Below are 14631 nucleotides of genomic sequence, written 5' to 3'. Positions count from 1 at the left end.
TTCCTTCTGCTCCTCGTTCCTTCCTAGTCGTGGGTAAATATAGAAAGTTTTCAGGGTAGTTTCCCTCCTGAGAGACAAGACGTGGGCAGTGGGTTAAAACTATGTATGAGATGTAGAAAGACGGGGGAGAGAAGGAGAGAGTAGGGGTTTCATGATTGTGCTATCTGATGCGTTGGAGTGTGTGGATGGATACAGTCAATACTAGAATAGGGGGTGGAAGGGCTTAAAGCATTGAGAGAGACAATACAGCGTGTATAGGGTGTAGTGTGTATTTCTTCCAAAGCATTTAGCTAACTCTTGTTGATAAAATCACCAAAGTGGCAACAGATGGACTTTGCGGCAGAAACAGACAGGTTATGTGATATGTGTTCATAGCACACCTTTCCACCAAAATCAACTCACTTTACACTTTACACCTCCCACCTGTTTGTGCTTCTCCTCGCACCTGTGCACCATACGCTGTGCTCTGGATAAAATACCGCACAGACAGGCAAAGCGAATCAGGAAGGTCAGGAAAATAATGGTTGGAGCGCTGCTTGCGCTGGTTGTTGCACTGCCATGAATGTAGAGCCTATAATGACATGATCAGCAGCTCACTTGTAAAGTAGTGTTCAAACAACAAACAAGAGCATATACAACACTTAAGGATTATCAAGTCACTGTAGTTGGATGTGGTCAGAAGTGTTGCACCTGCACCTACACCAAGCAGTGATGTCATGGTCAATTGACAAACCCTGGAGTACACCTCTGCATCCAAGCAGCAAGGTGAGGGGGTAGCATAAACAAGATTTCCTGCAAACACAGCTGTTTTGATTTGTTTTTGGAAGATGCAAGAGTGTTTCTGCTTTAATTGTGGGCATTTATCATTACAGTACAGATTCCTCTTTTATTTACGGAGAGTCCCGACTCACTTCTGGATTAGCAAACACAAAGAAAGAATGATCAAAAACACAGTGTTGTTGAGAAATGGAGAGAAAAAACAGATGTACATGGACAGTCCACTGCACAAGAGTGTCGCACTTTGGCTGAGTAAACAGTTGTTGTAGTTCAATAAAAAGATTGCATCTTCACTTGATAGATTAGCTCTCCAGCTATGGTTTTCTTTTCCATCTAGAACAATAGGTCTTCTGAAAGTGCTGACTCATTTAACCACACTGCATGTGTTCTAATACTTAGTGTTTTTTGTGATATAAAAGAAGAGTTCAGACCACAAAATCCGCCTCCACAGATAAAATAATTCAAAGGACTATCAGCTTTCTAACAATCACAGGATTAAATTTAAGTATAAAATTGCAAGTTCCGTAGAAGCAGCAGTTGGCGGAGAGTTAACACTGCTACTTTTAGGACTTCAATTCCCACTCAAGCCTTCAGGAACAGCACTGGACTGTGTGGTATGTGCCAGGCTCATGGATCCAGAAAACTTTCCACACATACATAATAATACTAATGTCTGTAAACTAAAAAGCGCTTTCCCTGGGCATCACACATGGAAAGATTTCTCATTGAATTATCACAGTTACAACCATTAGGCCAACTAAAATTTTAAGGCAAAAAGATTTGTATCATAACATTGATTTGGTGCAGTTTATGTTTGTTATGGGCACCCACAGTAGGACATTTTAGGTGTGTGCGCTGGGTGGACAGCTTTAATTTAAATAAATAGACCGCTATGTTTACCTTCCTCATCCACGTTTTAATACATCTGAGTTCCCACAGAATAAATAAAGTAGTTAAGACTGTATTTAAAAGATCATTTTACGTAATTTGTGGTTTGTTTACGTGTGTGTGCCTCTGTCTGTATTTGTGTGTGTGTGTGTGTGTGTGTGTGTGTGTGTGCGTGCGCGTGTGCCCGTCCGCACAGGCAGAATTCTCTCCTACCAATTAGCAATGACACAGCTGTGCTTTTCCCTCCTCATCTGTTCCTCGGTGGGTTTCATTTGAACAATAATCTGCTTTAGATACTACCGTGCTGCTTCCAAAGCTCACTAGTCATCAATATCAATGCTTGATCCGACACAACTGCAAGCTCATGCACACATGCAGGTAACAGCCAAAATAGACATCCAAAAGAAATGGAAGAATCAGATACAAAATGCAAGTCATTAGTCTGCGTCTCTCTCGCATTCATCTCTGTTGATGTATGGTCGTGTGATGTGTTGTGGCACAGTGACGTTTTACCTCTTTGAAGTAGGCGAGGCCCCTAAAATATTCTCCTTATGTAACTGTCCCTGTTGCAAGGCCGCATGAGGCTGTGTGAGGGAATGTGTGATGTTGCTGGGTATGCCTCTGAATGTGTACATGTGCTTGTGTGTGTGTGTGTGTGTGTGTGTATACAGTATATGAGTGCGCATCTGTATGTGCTCGTATTCCTGCGTGTTTGAAAGACAGACAATGCTTTCTGCTCTGTGAATTATGCAGACCAGGATGAGGGTGCAGGGCGGGGAAGATCCGGCAGTTACACAGCTTTCAAATTAGAAGAGTCAAAACACCAGGCAGAAAACACAACCACGTGAAACAGAATGGGAGGGAAAGAATGAGAATTAAGTGGATATAGAAAGAAAAACTGGGGAGAGGAAGACAGGAAGTGAGACACAGAGTAGGAAAGGGCCGGATGGGGGGAGAAGGGTTTAGGAAATGGATTGGACTGAGACCACTGAAAGGGGAAAGAACCTTTGGGGCTAAGAGAAAATGGGACGCTGGGGTTTACAGGATTCATGGTATCTTAAAGGCGATATTTAGTTGTATAATGAGATATATATTGTGGAAAGGAAACCAGAAGCAGAAAAGGGAGCAACACAAGAAATTGTAAGGCAGAGAATTCATTCGAGAGTTTGACAATAACTTTGATATCTACAGTCCCTTCTCCTGTACAAAGTGTGCAGAAAAACCCACCTGCTAATTATGCATAATTACTCTAAATAGCGTGATTAGCAGGCAAGGATCCATTTTGTGTGGAACAGTGGGGGATTTATCAGTGAAAGTCTCTCTCTCTCTCTCTCTCTCTCTCTCTCTCTCTCTCTCGCACGCACGCACGCACGCACACACGCACACACACTCATGCCACAGTAACAGAGCAGATAGAACAAAGTGGGCTGGTTAATTTTAGTACAGGTACTAAAAAAAACCTCTATAATAAGTAGAAAGCTTACAGTGTCTTGACAATACAGTCATGAGACATCACAAGTGTCACATTTGCACATTGTTAAAAAAAGTTCAGTTTATTTATAGATTAAATACTGCTGATGTAATAAAGCCTATTAACTATCCTTGTTTTACTTTCCTTAACTTCCCTCTCCACATTTCTGCCCCTTTTTCTGTATTGTTCATCCCTGTTTTCTTCTCTACAATCACTCTCCACCGGCTGTTTCCCCTGCACCCACTTGTTTTCATGTGCAGGTATTGGTCAAGGTGTGCCTGTGGTGGCTCTGATCGTAGAGGGAGGCCCGAATGTGATCTCCATTGTACTGGAGTACCTCAGGGACACGCCTCCCGTCCCTGTGGTGGTGTGTGACGGCAGCGGCAGGGCCTCTGACATCTTGGCCTTTGGACACAAATACTCTGAGGAGGGAGGGTACGTGTGTACATGTGCACAGTATGCTGTAATCGAAGGAGAAACGCTTAGTAATAATCATTTTATCTAGTGTAGAAAAAGCAGTCACTCTGTGGGAATATTCTTCCTAAGATTGTCATCAGAATTGTCCTTCTGCAGCTAAGTTTTTTTGGAAAAAGATATGGTATTAGGATAAAAACCTGAAGTGATGCAATCGCTTAAAAAAGTGCATACACTTTCTGAAATGTGCTGATGCATTACTTTAATAACACACAGTAAACATTTTTGGTTACATACCTCATGAGACACATAAATGACTTCAAATGGTTTTATATCCAGATACAGATAAAGGTAAACTGGCAGAATCACATCTCACCAAGGACTTTGATATAGTAGTGCTGGGACTACAGTCAACCTTGGTTTGAGTTACTGACAAATAAATCTAATTTGCCTCCTTCCCCCTAATCGTTTTCTTCTCCTTGCCTCTGACCCTCATCCCCACACATCTCTGTACAGCATAATTAATGAGTCTCTAAGAGACCAGTTGCTGGTGACTATCCAGAAGACTTTCACCTACAGCCGCACACAGGCCCAACATCTGTTCATCATTCTCATGGAGTGCATGAAGAAGAAGGAGCTGGTGAGTGTCACTTTCATGCATGTGCACATACAAACCCGCATGCCCATATACAGTATTTGCACATGCATGTACAGTATATAACATATGAGCAGTACATACAGAATAAAACTGATGCACACACAGGCTCACATGTGCACACCACATTAAACCTCTAATAACAACAATATTGCCATCCACTTAAGCTTCGATGTCTCTGCTGTATAAAGAACGAGGAACAAAATGGATTTGTCAAATGAAGCTTGCTCATCATGAAACTCTTATTGAAGCAATTATAATCCCATCTTTTATGCATGACATGTAATGTTAAGTGGATGTAAATCTATTCAAATGACTTTCAGGACCAAATGGCCTCCACCTTGAGAGTCGGTGTTTAGTGTGTTTCAGTCAAGACACACGTCTTGTCAAGTGTGGCTGTCACACCCATGCCTCTACCCTGTGGAGAAGTCTCAGTCCCTTTAGAACACTGTCATTCACATGAAGCCAACCTCTTAGGTAGTTGTGATGTGTATTTATGTGACTCTATGTGTAGTGTATCTGTGCGTTTGTGTGCACATGTTTATCTTGGTAATTTTGATCACAGTAGCAGGGGGTATGATGCTTTCTTGCCACAGTCATTGTGGTATATGGCACACACACACACTGTCATTGAAAGAGTTAAACAAGCACACACAACCTTATACTCATTGACAAGATGATAGTGTAACACATCATCTATGCTGCAAATAAAAAGCTAGCAGTGTTTACTGTATCTTAGTTCTGGATCAGTACTGACTTATTTACTACTTGGTTGCTCTTGCCTCAACTCACACTGAACATATTGTATACACACATTGTATAATGTCTTTTGTAAGTGAGGTGAATATTTCCCAGATCAGTGACTGTTGGTACTGCTGGTTGGCAGTGTCATTTTGCTAATAAATTAATAATTAGTAGTATCCAACACACTCAAGCTTAATTTTATCACAACTTGTGAAAATTAAAGTGCTGAGTAAGAATCCAGTTTATCTTGAAACATAATGACTGAGGTGTTTGAGGTGGCTCAATCATACGATAGTCTTCCAGTTTTATAAAAATACTGTATGTGAATAATTTAAATATTTTATTATATGTTTCAGTTTATACAGTATGTTTATATATAAATATACACACACACAAACACATATATGTGAAGGAACACCGGAACAGCACACACAGAGCACAAGTAGTATTTTGCAGGCAGCCCAGAACTGGTCATGGTTGTGCAGCGTGTAAGTGGATTGATTGCGTCCTCAGTGGGGTTCCACTGGCTGACTGATGCTCACACTGATGGATCTTCTGAACACAATATACCAGAGCAGAACAATAGAGAGTGAGTCACTCAGCAGGAGCAGCTGTAGAGGCCAGATAATCTGATGCAGCATCTCTCTGAACTTATAAAACCGTTGCCTCTGCCATTCTCAAACTGAAATGTATTGCACTGAATGTTCGTTTTGTGAATAATATATATTCACTTATATATAATATAAGTCCACCACCCTTGCATTAATATGTCTGCATTTTAAAGGCCCGTTAGGTATTTGTCTGATAATCCATTTACTGCCCAAGGAAGTTTGTTCAAATGCAAACATGTGGGGCTACACTAAGAAATACTCATATGTGGCTTATAACCTTAACAAAGCCATAAAACATTTACCAATGACATAAAACTTTGGTAGCATACTCTCTGATAATATATTCAGTGGAAGCAATCCTCATCCTTGTATTACTTTCATAAAAACTCAGGCTTTTCTCAGTGGACACATACTGCAGTCATTAGTGCCCATGTACCATGCAGAGAGTCTCAAAGACACAAAGTTGATTATGGTTGTTGGGAGAAAGAGAGAGAGATGGATGTGTCACCTCCTCTTATTTATAAGGCTGATAGGCACTACAGGGGTTCCTTCCTGATCACACTCAGAAAGCCTTTGATTGGAGGGGAGTTACTGAAAATGACAATGATCAAAAGATAGTTCCCATTGTCCCATGTAAAGGCTGAAACACTTTTGTCTTGGCTGGGCTCAAGACACCCCAAAAAGTGGACCATACACATTTCACTGTGTGGGGATTAGAAAAACCAGAGCATGGCGTATCAGTGAGATCAGTAAGTCAGGAGTCCTCCAAAAGTCATACAACCTGTGTTAAAGCCACTCACTTGATTCCCGTTCAGACCAAACTTTTGAAATCTCAAATATTCAAATGTTAAAGGGCAACTTGACAAAAGCAGCACATCCCTTTTGAGATGAGGCCAAAACCAATGTCTCAGGATTTGATCTTAAATTCTTCTGGACCCTACCCAACAACAGTAGTTTAACATGCAGGGTCTGAAGGACCAGATTCCTAAACTTAACCTTACTTACACAATAACGTCAAATATGGTCCTACATTGTGAACAAACTGTTCATCATGTCTAACAGTAAGTTAACTACTGTCTGCTTGGTCTTCTGTGTCATACTGAAGCGAGAATCTCCAGGTCTGAGAAGTGAAGCCAATGCGGACGTGCCTTAAACTTGCATTCTTTCTTTTTCCTGAGAAACCTGCCAACCACACGGACAGCACACTTAAAAACAATCTAAAATAACAAACTAACTAGTCCCAGATCCACGTAAAATACCTAAAACCTACAAGTTCATTGTGTTTTATTCATGCAACACTATTAACATGTAGTGGATGAGTGCAGTTCAAAATGCACCCCCATTGACATTACTATATTTAAAACAGTGTTGCACAGGATTGATGAGCTTCAGTTTATTAAAATTGATGGCTGCAATATTTATACTGGAGATTAGAAAAAATACATTACTGAGACTGAAGGGGGGATAGGTGAATTACTTTTATTCATTTATTCACACTCTGTTAAATTAATGCAGATGACATGAATGTCATTTAGACTTGAGAGGTCTAGACGATGCAACTAATACCTACTATAGGGATGCATGTACTGCAATCTCATAGCAATTATAGAAACCTGGATTTACCCTTGTATACCAAAGTCAAATAGTGTCAAGCCCATGTTAACACTCAGGTCAGGAGCAGGGTCGCAAAACAGTTGGGTTTCCTCACTCACACTGGCAGCAAGTGTGGGTTTATCCAGGGTCAGTGCAGCGTTCTGAAAGGGGTAACGGTGTGAGAGAGATAGAGGCAATGAGAGTGCGTGTTTGTCTGTGTGCCAGTATGCCCGTGCTTTCATTTTTCTGGCTCTGCAGTACGAAAGCCAGAGAGTAGGAGGGAAAGAGAAAGACTAAAGGTGACTGGCTGGGATATTGTATGAGAGAGGGATAGCGAGTGTGTGTCAGCTTAAGAGGGCAAGTGAAGAGAAAGAGGAAGACTTAAGAAAGGCTGTGTCTTGCTTTTTCCTTATTTTCAGCATGTTGGTTTATTCATGTAGACATTTTATGCTTCAGTTATTTCCCTGTTGCCTCTGCTTTGTTTATCATACGCACAGCTGTTTATGCTTTATATCAAGAATCCAATAAACTTTCAACCGCAATGCATGCACACTGAAAGGTATATCTGTGTGTACTAGTGATAGACCAATTAATCGGCCTGCACTCACAAGGTGATAAACAAATAAATGTCTGCGGAAACAAGTGCAGCAGCCTTGTCGGTGTGGCTGCTGTGGAGCAATGTTAGCTAGGGGAGGGCCCCCGTTAAATATATTATATGTATGTAGAGAATAATGTGGTTGAATATTATCGTGCTATCTTTACCAAAAGTGGAAGAAGCCTTGTAGCCATTTTTTGCTTTAAACTTGTCATTTTAAGATGCCACATGATGAATTTGACCATTAATATATTGTTATGTACCCTGTACGCAGGATAAGCGGTTGACGATGGATGGATGGATGGATATTGTTGTGTAGTTTGTTAGGCAGTATCAAACGAAAAAAAGGGCTCTGTAGCTGCAAAGAAGGGCTCTTTGCATCTACAAACAATAGTCCCAATTATCTGCTTTATACTTTCTCTTGGTCTAATTTAGGAGTGTGCTGGCTCATCTCCCAGTGAAAAAAATCTGTTCTGATAGATGATAGATTATTAGATTCCAAGGAAGGGTAAGGGGAAATAATTGCGAAGCAAATCACTGCAAGAGTGTTACTGAGGGGTAACATATGTAGTATAATATATACTGAATAGTATCTGTATTATGTGTCATATAAGTGCAATGAAAAGGAATACTAAAATAAAGCATAGGCCTTATTTGTATCAATTTGTCTGGATGATAAGAGTAATTATCTTCCTCGTATATGCGCATTACTTATCTTGTTTCTTTTATTCTACCTTCACAAAGGTGGAACAGTTTCATATGAATGTCATACAAGCACACTGAAAAGACAACAGGTTGTCTCTAAATATTTATACGGTCTGATTTTAGCTTTTTTTTGCTAATATAGGTCTAATTAAAAGAGAAGTGCCTCTTTCACCCTCCCCCTCCCTCTCTCTGGATGCAAGATGACTGTCCTGGTATCTCCCAGCTGGGTATAAATAATTAAGTGATAGAATAGTCCTTATATGTTTAATTTGGATTAAATATTGAGGAGGGACCACCAACGCGCAATTTCCCTCCGCCTCCCTGACAAGAGAGAGTCGGAGGAAGACAGGGAGAGGAAAACAGTAACTTAAATGGACCATGAGAGAGAGAGAGAGGGTGTGAGGGACAGATGGAGAGGGGAAGGCGCACACAAGAAGTAAGAGAAGGGTAAACAATACGGTATGGGTAGAGCAAATGTAAAAATTAGGTAGTTTGTGCCACAAACGGAGAAATATGCTAGAAGAAAGACAATCCCTTGGTTGATTAACAGCAAGGCAGTTTATCAGTTTAAAATTTCATGAATACAGAAACTTATTTCCCTGCAGACTGCAGAATGGTTTATCCTAGAAAGTAAATTCACACAGATGAATCCATTAGCAGAGCTTTGTCAGATATGAACTGCTACCATTGTTAATGTATGAACTGCAGAAGATGCTGTGGAAACCTGTGTGTGTATGAGTATGTGGTGTCGACCTAGCCTTGTCTGTACATGTAGCAGCATCAGCAGGGTCTTTGCCTGTTAAATGAAGATGAATGTTTTCCAATCAGCTTGGCTCACTGCAGCGTGAAGAGCAGTTTTATGATCCTCTAAGCATGTAGCTTAGCTTCTCTGAAGATGTGGGAGTCCTCCGACAAAACCCAGTCATACTGAGAAAGATTGAACTGCCTCTTCCTTTTTCATTCCTTGTATCCGCCTTCAATCTGTCAACACAAAATCTCCCTCCTTCTGTCTTCCTTTGCTTTACACGTGCGTCCTCTTTCTGATGTCTCACGTCTATCCTCCTGATCCCAGTCTCCACTCGTGTCCCTCTCTTTATTGTTCTCGCTCCTTTCCTCTCTCCTCTTTTCTTGTCAGCCGAGAGATTGAGTACGACAGAGACAAGTCTGTACCCTGTCTCTTGAATGTTGACCACTGAGGTGATGACTCAGTGTAGAGGCAGGGAGCATTTAAAGCTATTTCAAAATTCAGAAATATTTGAGAACACCTTTGCTTGTACGAGATGATGAAAATAGATGGGGGAGCGAATAGATAGTAGAGAAGCTGTCTGTTTACCTTTGCACACGCCTATTGACGCTGTGACTAAATTAGCAACGTTGTGTTGTCATAGCGGTTGTCTTGTTTAGCCTCTGCATTTGAGACCCTTTATGATAACAGGTAGCGCATATCCACCGGGTCACCTTGGGGGTGTGATTGGAGGAAGGGAAGAGGGAGGAAGCGGGCAAAGATGAGAGGAGGGGGAGGAGGGGGAGGAGGGAGAGTAGCGTGCTAGTGGGAGGTTGTTGTAGAGTTGGGGGACAGGGGGAGGATGATGGATGAAACAATGGATGGATGGCAAATATCTTCTGTAATCATCATCTTTTGTCTATCACACTGTCATCCATCTTCAGTCCTTAAGGCAGCCAGGCACTGTGTGTGTGTGTGTGTGTGTGTGTGTGTGTGTGTGCGCATAAGGAAATTCTTAATTCTTCTATAATGATAACTACAGGGTATAATGAACAATTGGCCAGAATAGGAATCTGTACTGATTGGGTGGATTTAGGCATGCACATGAGAACACCCGCCCTCTCTCCATCTCTCCCCACCACATATTTTGACCTTTTTGAGTCACTGCATCTCTTAAACACACACACACACACACACACACACACACACACACACACACACACACACACACACACACACGCACACACTTGGTTAGATCATAGTATTGCATGTGTGTTTGACAGATGGCTCCCTAAATGTGTTGTTAACATCTATTAGAGTGAAGGCAAAGATGCATTCTAGCAAATAAAAATCTAGCCACTGGCCGCACCATTCAAACACAATCACGCACGCACTATAAATGAACTCAGAGACACATATGAAATTACACACTGCAGCAGCGACTCATTGGTGTCCACGCTCATGAAGACCTCAATTGATACCTTCACATCCCATTGCACTCCTATTTCACCTGGAGAAAGACCTTTTGATTACACAGGCTGAGAGTGATCGCTGCACACACACACACACACACACACAGACAAACGCAAGCACACATACACGTAGATGCTCCCCGCATTAATAATTGCATTTGCGCTGCATGGCGCAGGTCTAAGGCGTTACGCAATGTCTCACTCCTCATTTCTCTCTCAGGAAGGAGCCAACATGTGATCAGCACATGGTGTACAAATGATGAACAAGCCAATGCAGTAGATTCTGTAAATACTTAATGTAAATCAAATACTTTTCTGCATTTGATTGTGTGAAAAGAGAGAGAAATAGAGGGAGAAAGTGGAGGGTTAGCCTACAACATTGCAGCATTGCCCAAGGGAAAGCAGCAACAGTAGCAGCAAAGCCTGCAGATTCCCGGGGCACTGCAAAATGAAGCCATTTAAAGAGGGGAGATGGGCTGCAAGGAGGAGAGGGAGGTGGGACGAGATGGATGGGTGGATGGAGGGATTAGAGGAATAGCTTGTCAGGCATTCAGAACACACATTCTCCTGTACACGGCCCCCACAAGGTGACCTTCACACATGAACACATACGAATATGTATGCCCACATGCATGTATCTGTACATGCACTTGCTATATGTGACGGGGAAAAAATCCAGAAAAGCTGCCCCATTTCTCAGATTTCCCTCTCAGTGGACTTTGGCTTTCATCCATTGCACCATTAGTTCATTTCACGCAGGATATAAAAAAATGCAGCTAAAAGACATATCAGACTACACAGACGTAGACCTAAACTGGCCATAGAGTGAAAAAAATCCTTAAAGCCTAATGCAAAAAATGTTTGACACAGCAAAAGGTAAAAAGCAAAAGATTCTTAGGTAATGTGAGCGCACCATTAGTTTTCATATTCATTTGATCTCTCTCTTTGTCATGTTTTTACTCTCATTCTTTTTATTCGCCTTCTCAGCGAAATCCCTTCATTCCCTCCCTACTTACACACATACATACAGTGAACTGTATGTATGTGTGTAAGTATGTGAAAGTGTTGTGGTGTTCTCTTTACAAGAGACAAGAGAGGACGGAAGAGAGTCTGGAGAGGAGATACACTACATTACATCGGAGCAATGCCTCTCCTCTCCCCTCCTCTCTTAGCACCTTGGCAGCAGCGTTTTTTAGCGAAGCAGTTTAATCCAGCAAACGAGAGCACTCTCACTCGCATGTGACTGAATGTCTTTATGTTACGAGCCTTGATCCATTTAATCAAACAACAATAGAAGTCGTAAAGTCTTCTACAAACCGTAGAAATAATGCACCTGGCTCTCTGTCTGTCTGTCTCTCTCATTGTCTCTCAGATAACAGTTTTCCGGATGGGGTCGGAGGGTCATCAGGACATTGACCTTGCCATTCTCACTGCATTACTCAAAGGTGGGTGTGTGTATTTGTGTGTGTGTGTGTGTGTGTGCTGGAGTGTGTATGTACAATAAGTGGCATACATTTCAACGGTGCTCTCCGGGGATGTTGTTTTTTGGACGTTTCTGTGCATAAAAGGAGGATGTTAATCATTTCAGAAAGCATTCCTCTTACTGTCCCAGTTTAGGTGTATGTTTTAAAGCACAAAGCATGTTCTTACTGTAGCAGTTCATAGCTCAGGAATAAAACAGACATCTGCTTATTATTTTCTTTTTCAAATCTCCATTAAGCAATTTTTGATCACTGGGGGGCAGGAAGACTCCTAAGCATTAAGTCTTGATATCAGATTTATGTATTACAATTACTTTCTTACAGTTTTATCAAAAACAGTGATGGGGAAATTACTTGGGCATAATTCTTGTCCAATATTATCCAGTATTTACTGGCTTGGTCCACTAACTCCTATCGAAATCTTTTTGTTTTTAAAATATTTGGCTTTTTCCAACACCTCACAACATGCTGGTTTCCCAACTTTATGTATTAAATGACATATAACATTTTAATTGGTAAGCTTTAGAGGGGCTATTTGGCATATTTTGTTACCTTTGAACAGAATCGGGCTAGCTATTTTGCTTAGTTTTCAGTTTTTGTGCTTATCTTCTCCAATATTTTCCACAAAATATTGAATCATTCCTTAAAATATGAGGAGATTGTGGCTCCCGTGCCCTACCAGATATTGAAGCCGTTTCAGAAAAGCTTGCAGGTTTCCTACTTTATATGCTAATAAAACCCTGATATCACAACAACACCTGCAAAATAATCAATTAGCATGAACACAGCTGCTCATTAACTGTGTGTCTAGAGACAAATAATTACAGGAAGACACTTAACAGTCACCAATGAATTTTGAAAAGTATTGTGTCTATTATTCCATCTCTTTTGAAGTATATATTGTATTTTAATTTGCATTTATCAATTTAGGTCAATGATCACTTTTAAAAGGCACACGTGGCCTAACTATATGCTATTATGCCACATGAGCTGCTCATATCATATCGCGGTATACAGGTATAGCAATAGCAAGCAAGTCGTGATTTAAAGGCTCATATCTATCTTGGTTTCCCCCTCTACATGTACATCAATCAGCATGATAACTGCAGCACAGACATAAGGCATGACACAGTACGATACAGAGGGATGAAAACAGAAGCTGCTTACACTGTAACAAATTGTTATGCAAAAATGAACTGGGTTACAAAATTGAAAATTTGTCAAGTGCAGACAAAGCAATTACACTCAGCCACCATTGTTCCCTATCCTCTACCTTATTTCCCACGTCAGTGTTTCCCATGCCCCCATCCTTCCATACCCACCCCTCGACACAACACACTCACACACACCCATAGGATACATACTTTTGATCTGTTGTTTATTAGCTTATATTGATCGTGGTTGCTCTTGCCTCTTCAAAGAAAATGACTCTAACCAGGCACTCTGGAATTTGCTCACATATGCATGTGTGAACACAGCAGGTACATACTCATGCACATGTACAAAGAGACAGTGAGTGCTGTGGGACTGTTTAGCAATTCAGAGTGTATGATTGACTATCTCAGGAAGTGTTCCACAGAGAAACATTTAATTTCATACAGAGTGAAAAAGAGATGTGTTTCACATAATTTATGTCTCTGACATGTATGGACCCAAGGCTCATCTCAGACTCCCTATGTACACGTCTTACTCTGTATTCTGCCGACTCCTTCTGTTGATCTGTCTTTCATTTCTGTTCACTTTTTAGCCCTTTTCTATTCATTTCATTTTCCATTGTCATAAGAATGGCATGTATATGAATGAGTGAAAGGAGGTAAAAGATAATGAAAAGGAAGAGATCAGACGTGAAAGGATGAAAGGGGAACACTGAAAAAAGGGGCAAAAGGTGCTTTATGGTAAACAGCATGACGGTCATTTTGCATGCAAGTCTCATTCTGTGGCTGAGTGAATGAGACGCGTTAAGGCTTTTAGCGTAAAATGAAAACAGTCACATCCTGCCTGAGAGCTTTTTAAAACACTGGATTAGACTCCTTTGCTGAAGAACTAAGCTACTGCCTGAAGCTCAACAAGGCACAGCACAGTCAGGAATACAGGGTGATGGGGAGAACAGAGCAAGAGCAAGAAAAAAGTGGGAACAGACAGAGCAGGAAGGAAAATGCAGCTAAAGACACATGGTATACCTGAGGGCCGTTTGGAGTAATTGATGGTCTGCTGTCAGAGGTAGTCAGTATCCTGAAGAGTCGGTCCATAAAGTCAGTTGGCTGCGATTCAATCTCCCATGCAGGCAGACAGAATGAAGCCGCAGCCCTTTGATAAAGCAAGGCCACCTTGCCATTTAATATACAAATATCTCCACTAAAGCTCTTATTAGTGGGCTCTGCATCTTATTAGGAGGGCTCCGTCTGAACGTTAAGCTCCAGTAATGCTGTACAGGGCTTTAGAGAGGCCTGTAGAGAGCACAAAGTGATGATACTGGTGTGCCTATTAAAATTACACAGTCT

The 14631-nt window shown here is 41.2% G+C and overlaps 1 protein-coding gene across 1 annotated transcript in view; it reads left to right on the top strand.

Annotated features, from left to right (window-relative positions):
- trpm3 (transient receptor potential cation channel, subfamily M, member 3) overlaps positions 1–14631 on the top strand; it is a 142478-nt gene that overhangs the window by 97114 nt on the left and 30733 nt on the right. Inside the window, exons 8-10 of the mRNA XM_046035827.1 lie at positions 3397–3571; positions 4067–4190; positions 12022–12094. Coding sequence (XP_045891783.1) covers positions 3397–3571; positions 4067–4190; positions 12022–12094 — 372 coding nt within the window. The remainder of the gene's footprint in view (positions 1–3396; positions 3572–4066; positions 4191–12021; positions 12095–14631) is intronic.

This window comes from Micropterus dolomieu, linkage group LG21, assembly GCF_021292245.1.
Source record: "Micropterus dolomieu isolate WLL.071019.BEF.003 ecotype Adirondacks linkage group LG21, ASM2129224v1, whole genome shotgun sequence".
NCBI lineage: Eukaryota > Metazoa > Chordata > Actinopteri > Centrarchiformes > Centrarchidae > Micropterus > Micropterus dolomieu.
The sequence above is the reverse complement of the archived record's forward strand: the minus strand, read 5'-3'. Positions and strand labels throughout refer to the sequence as shown.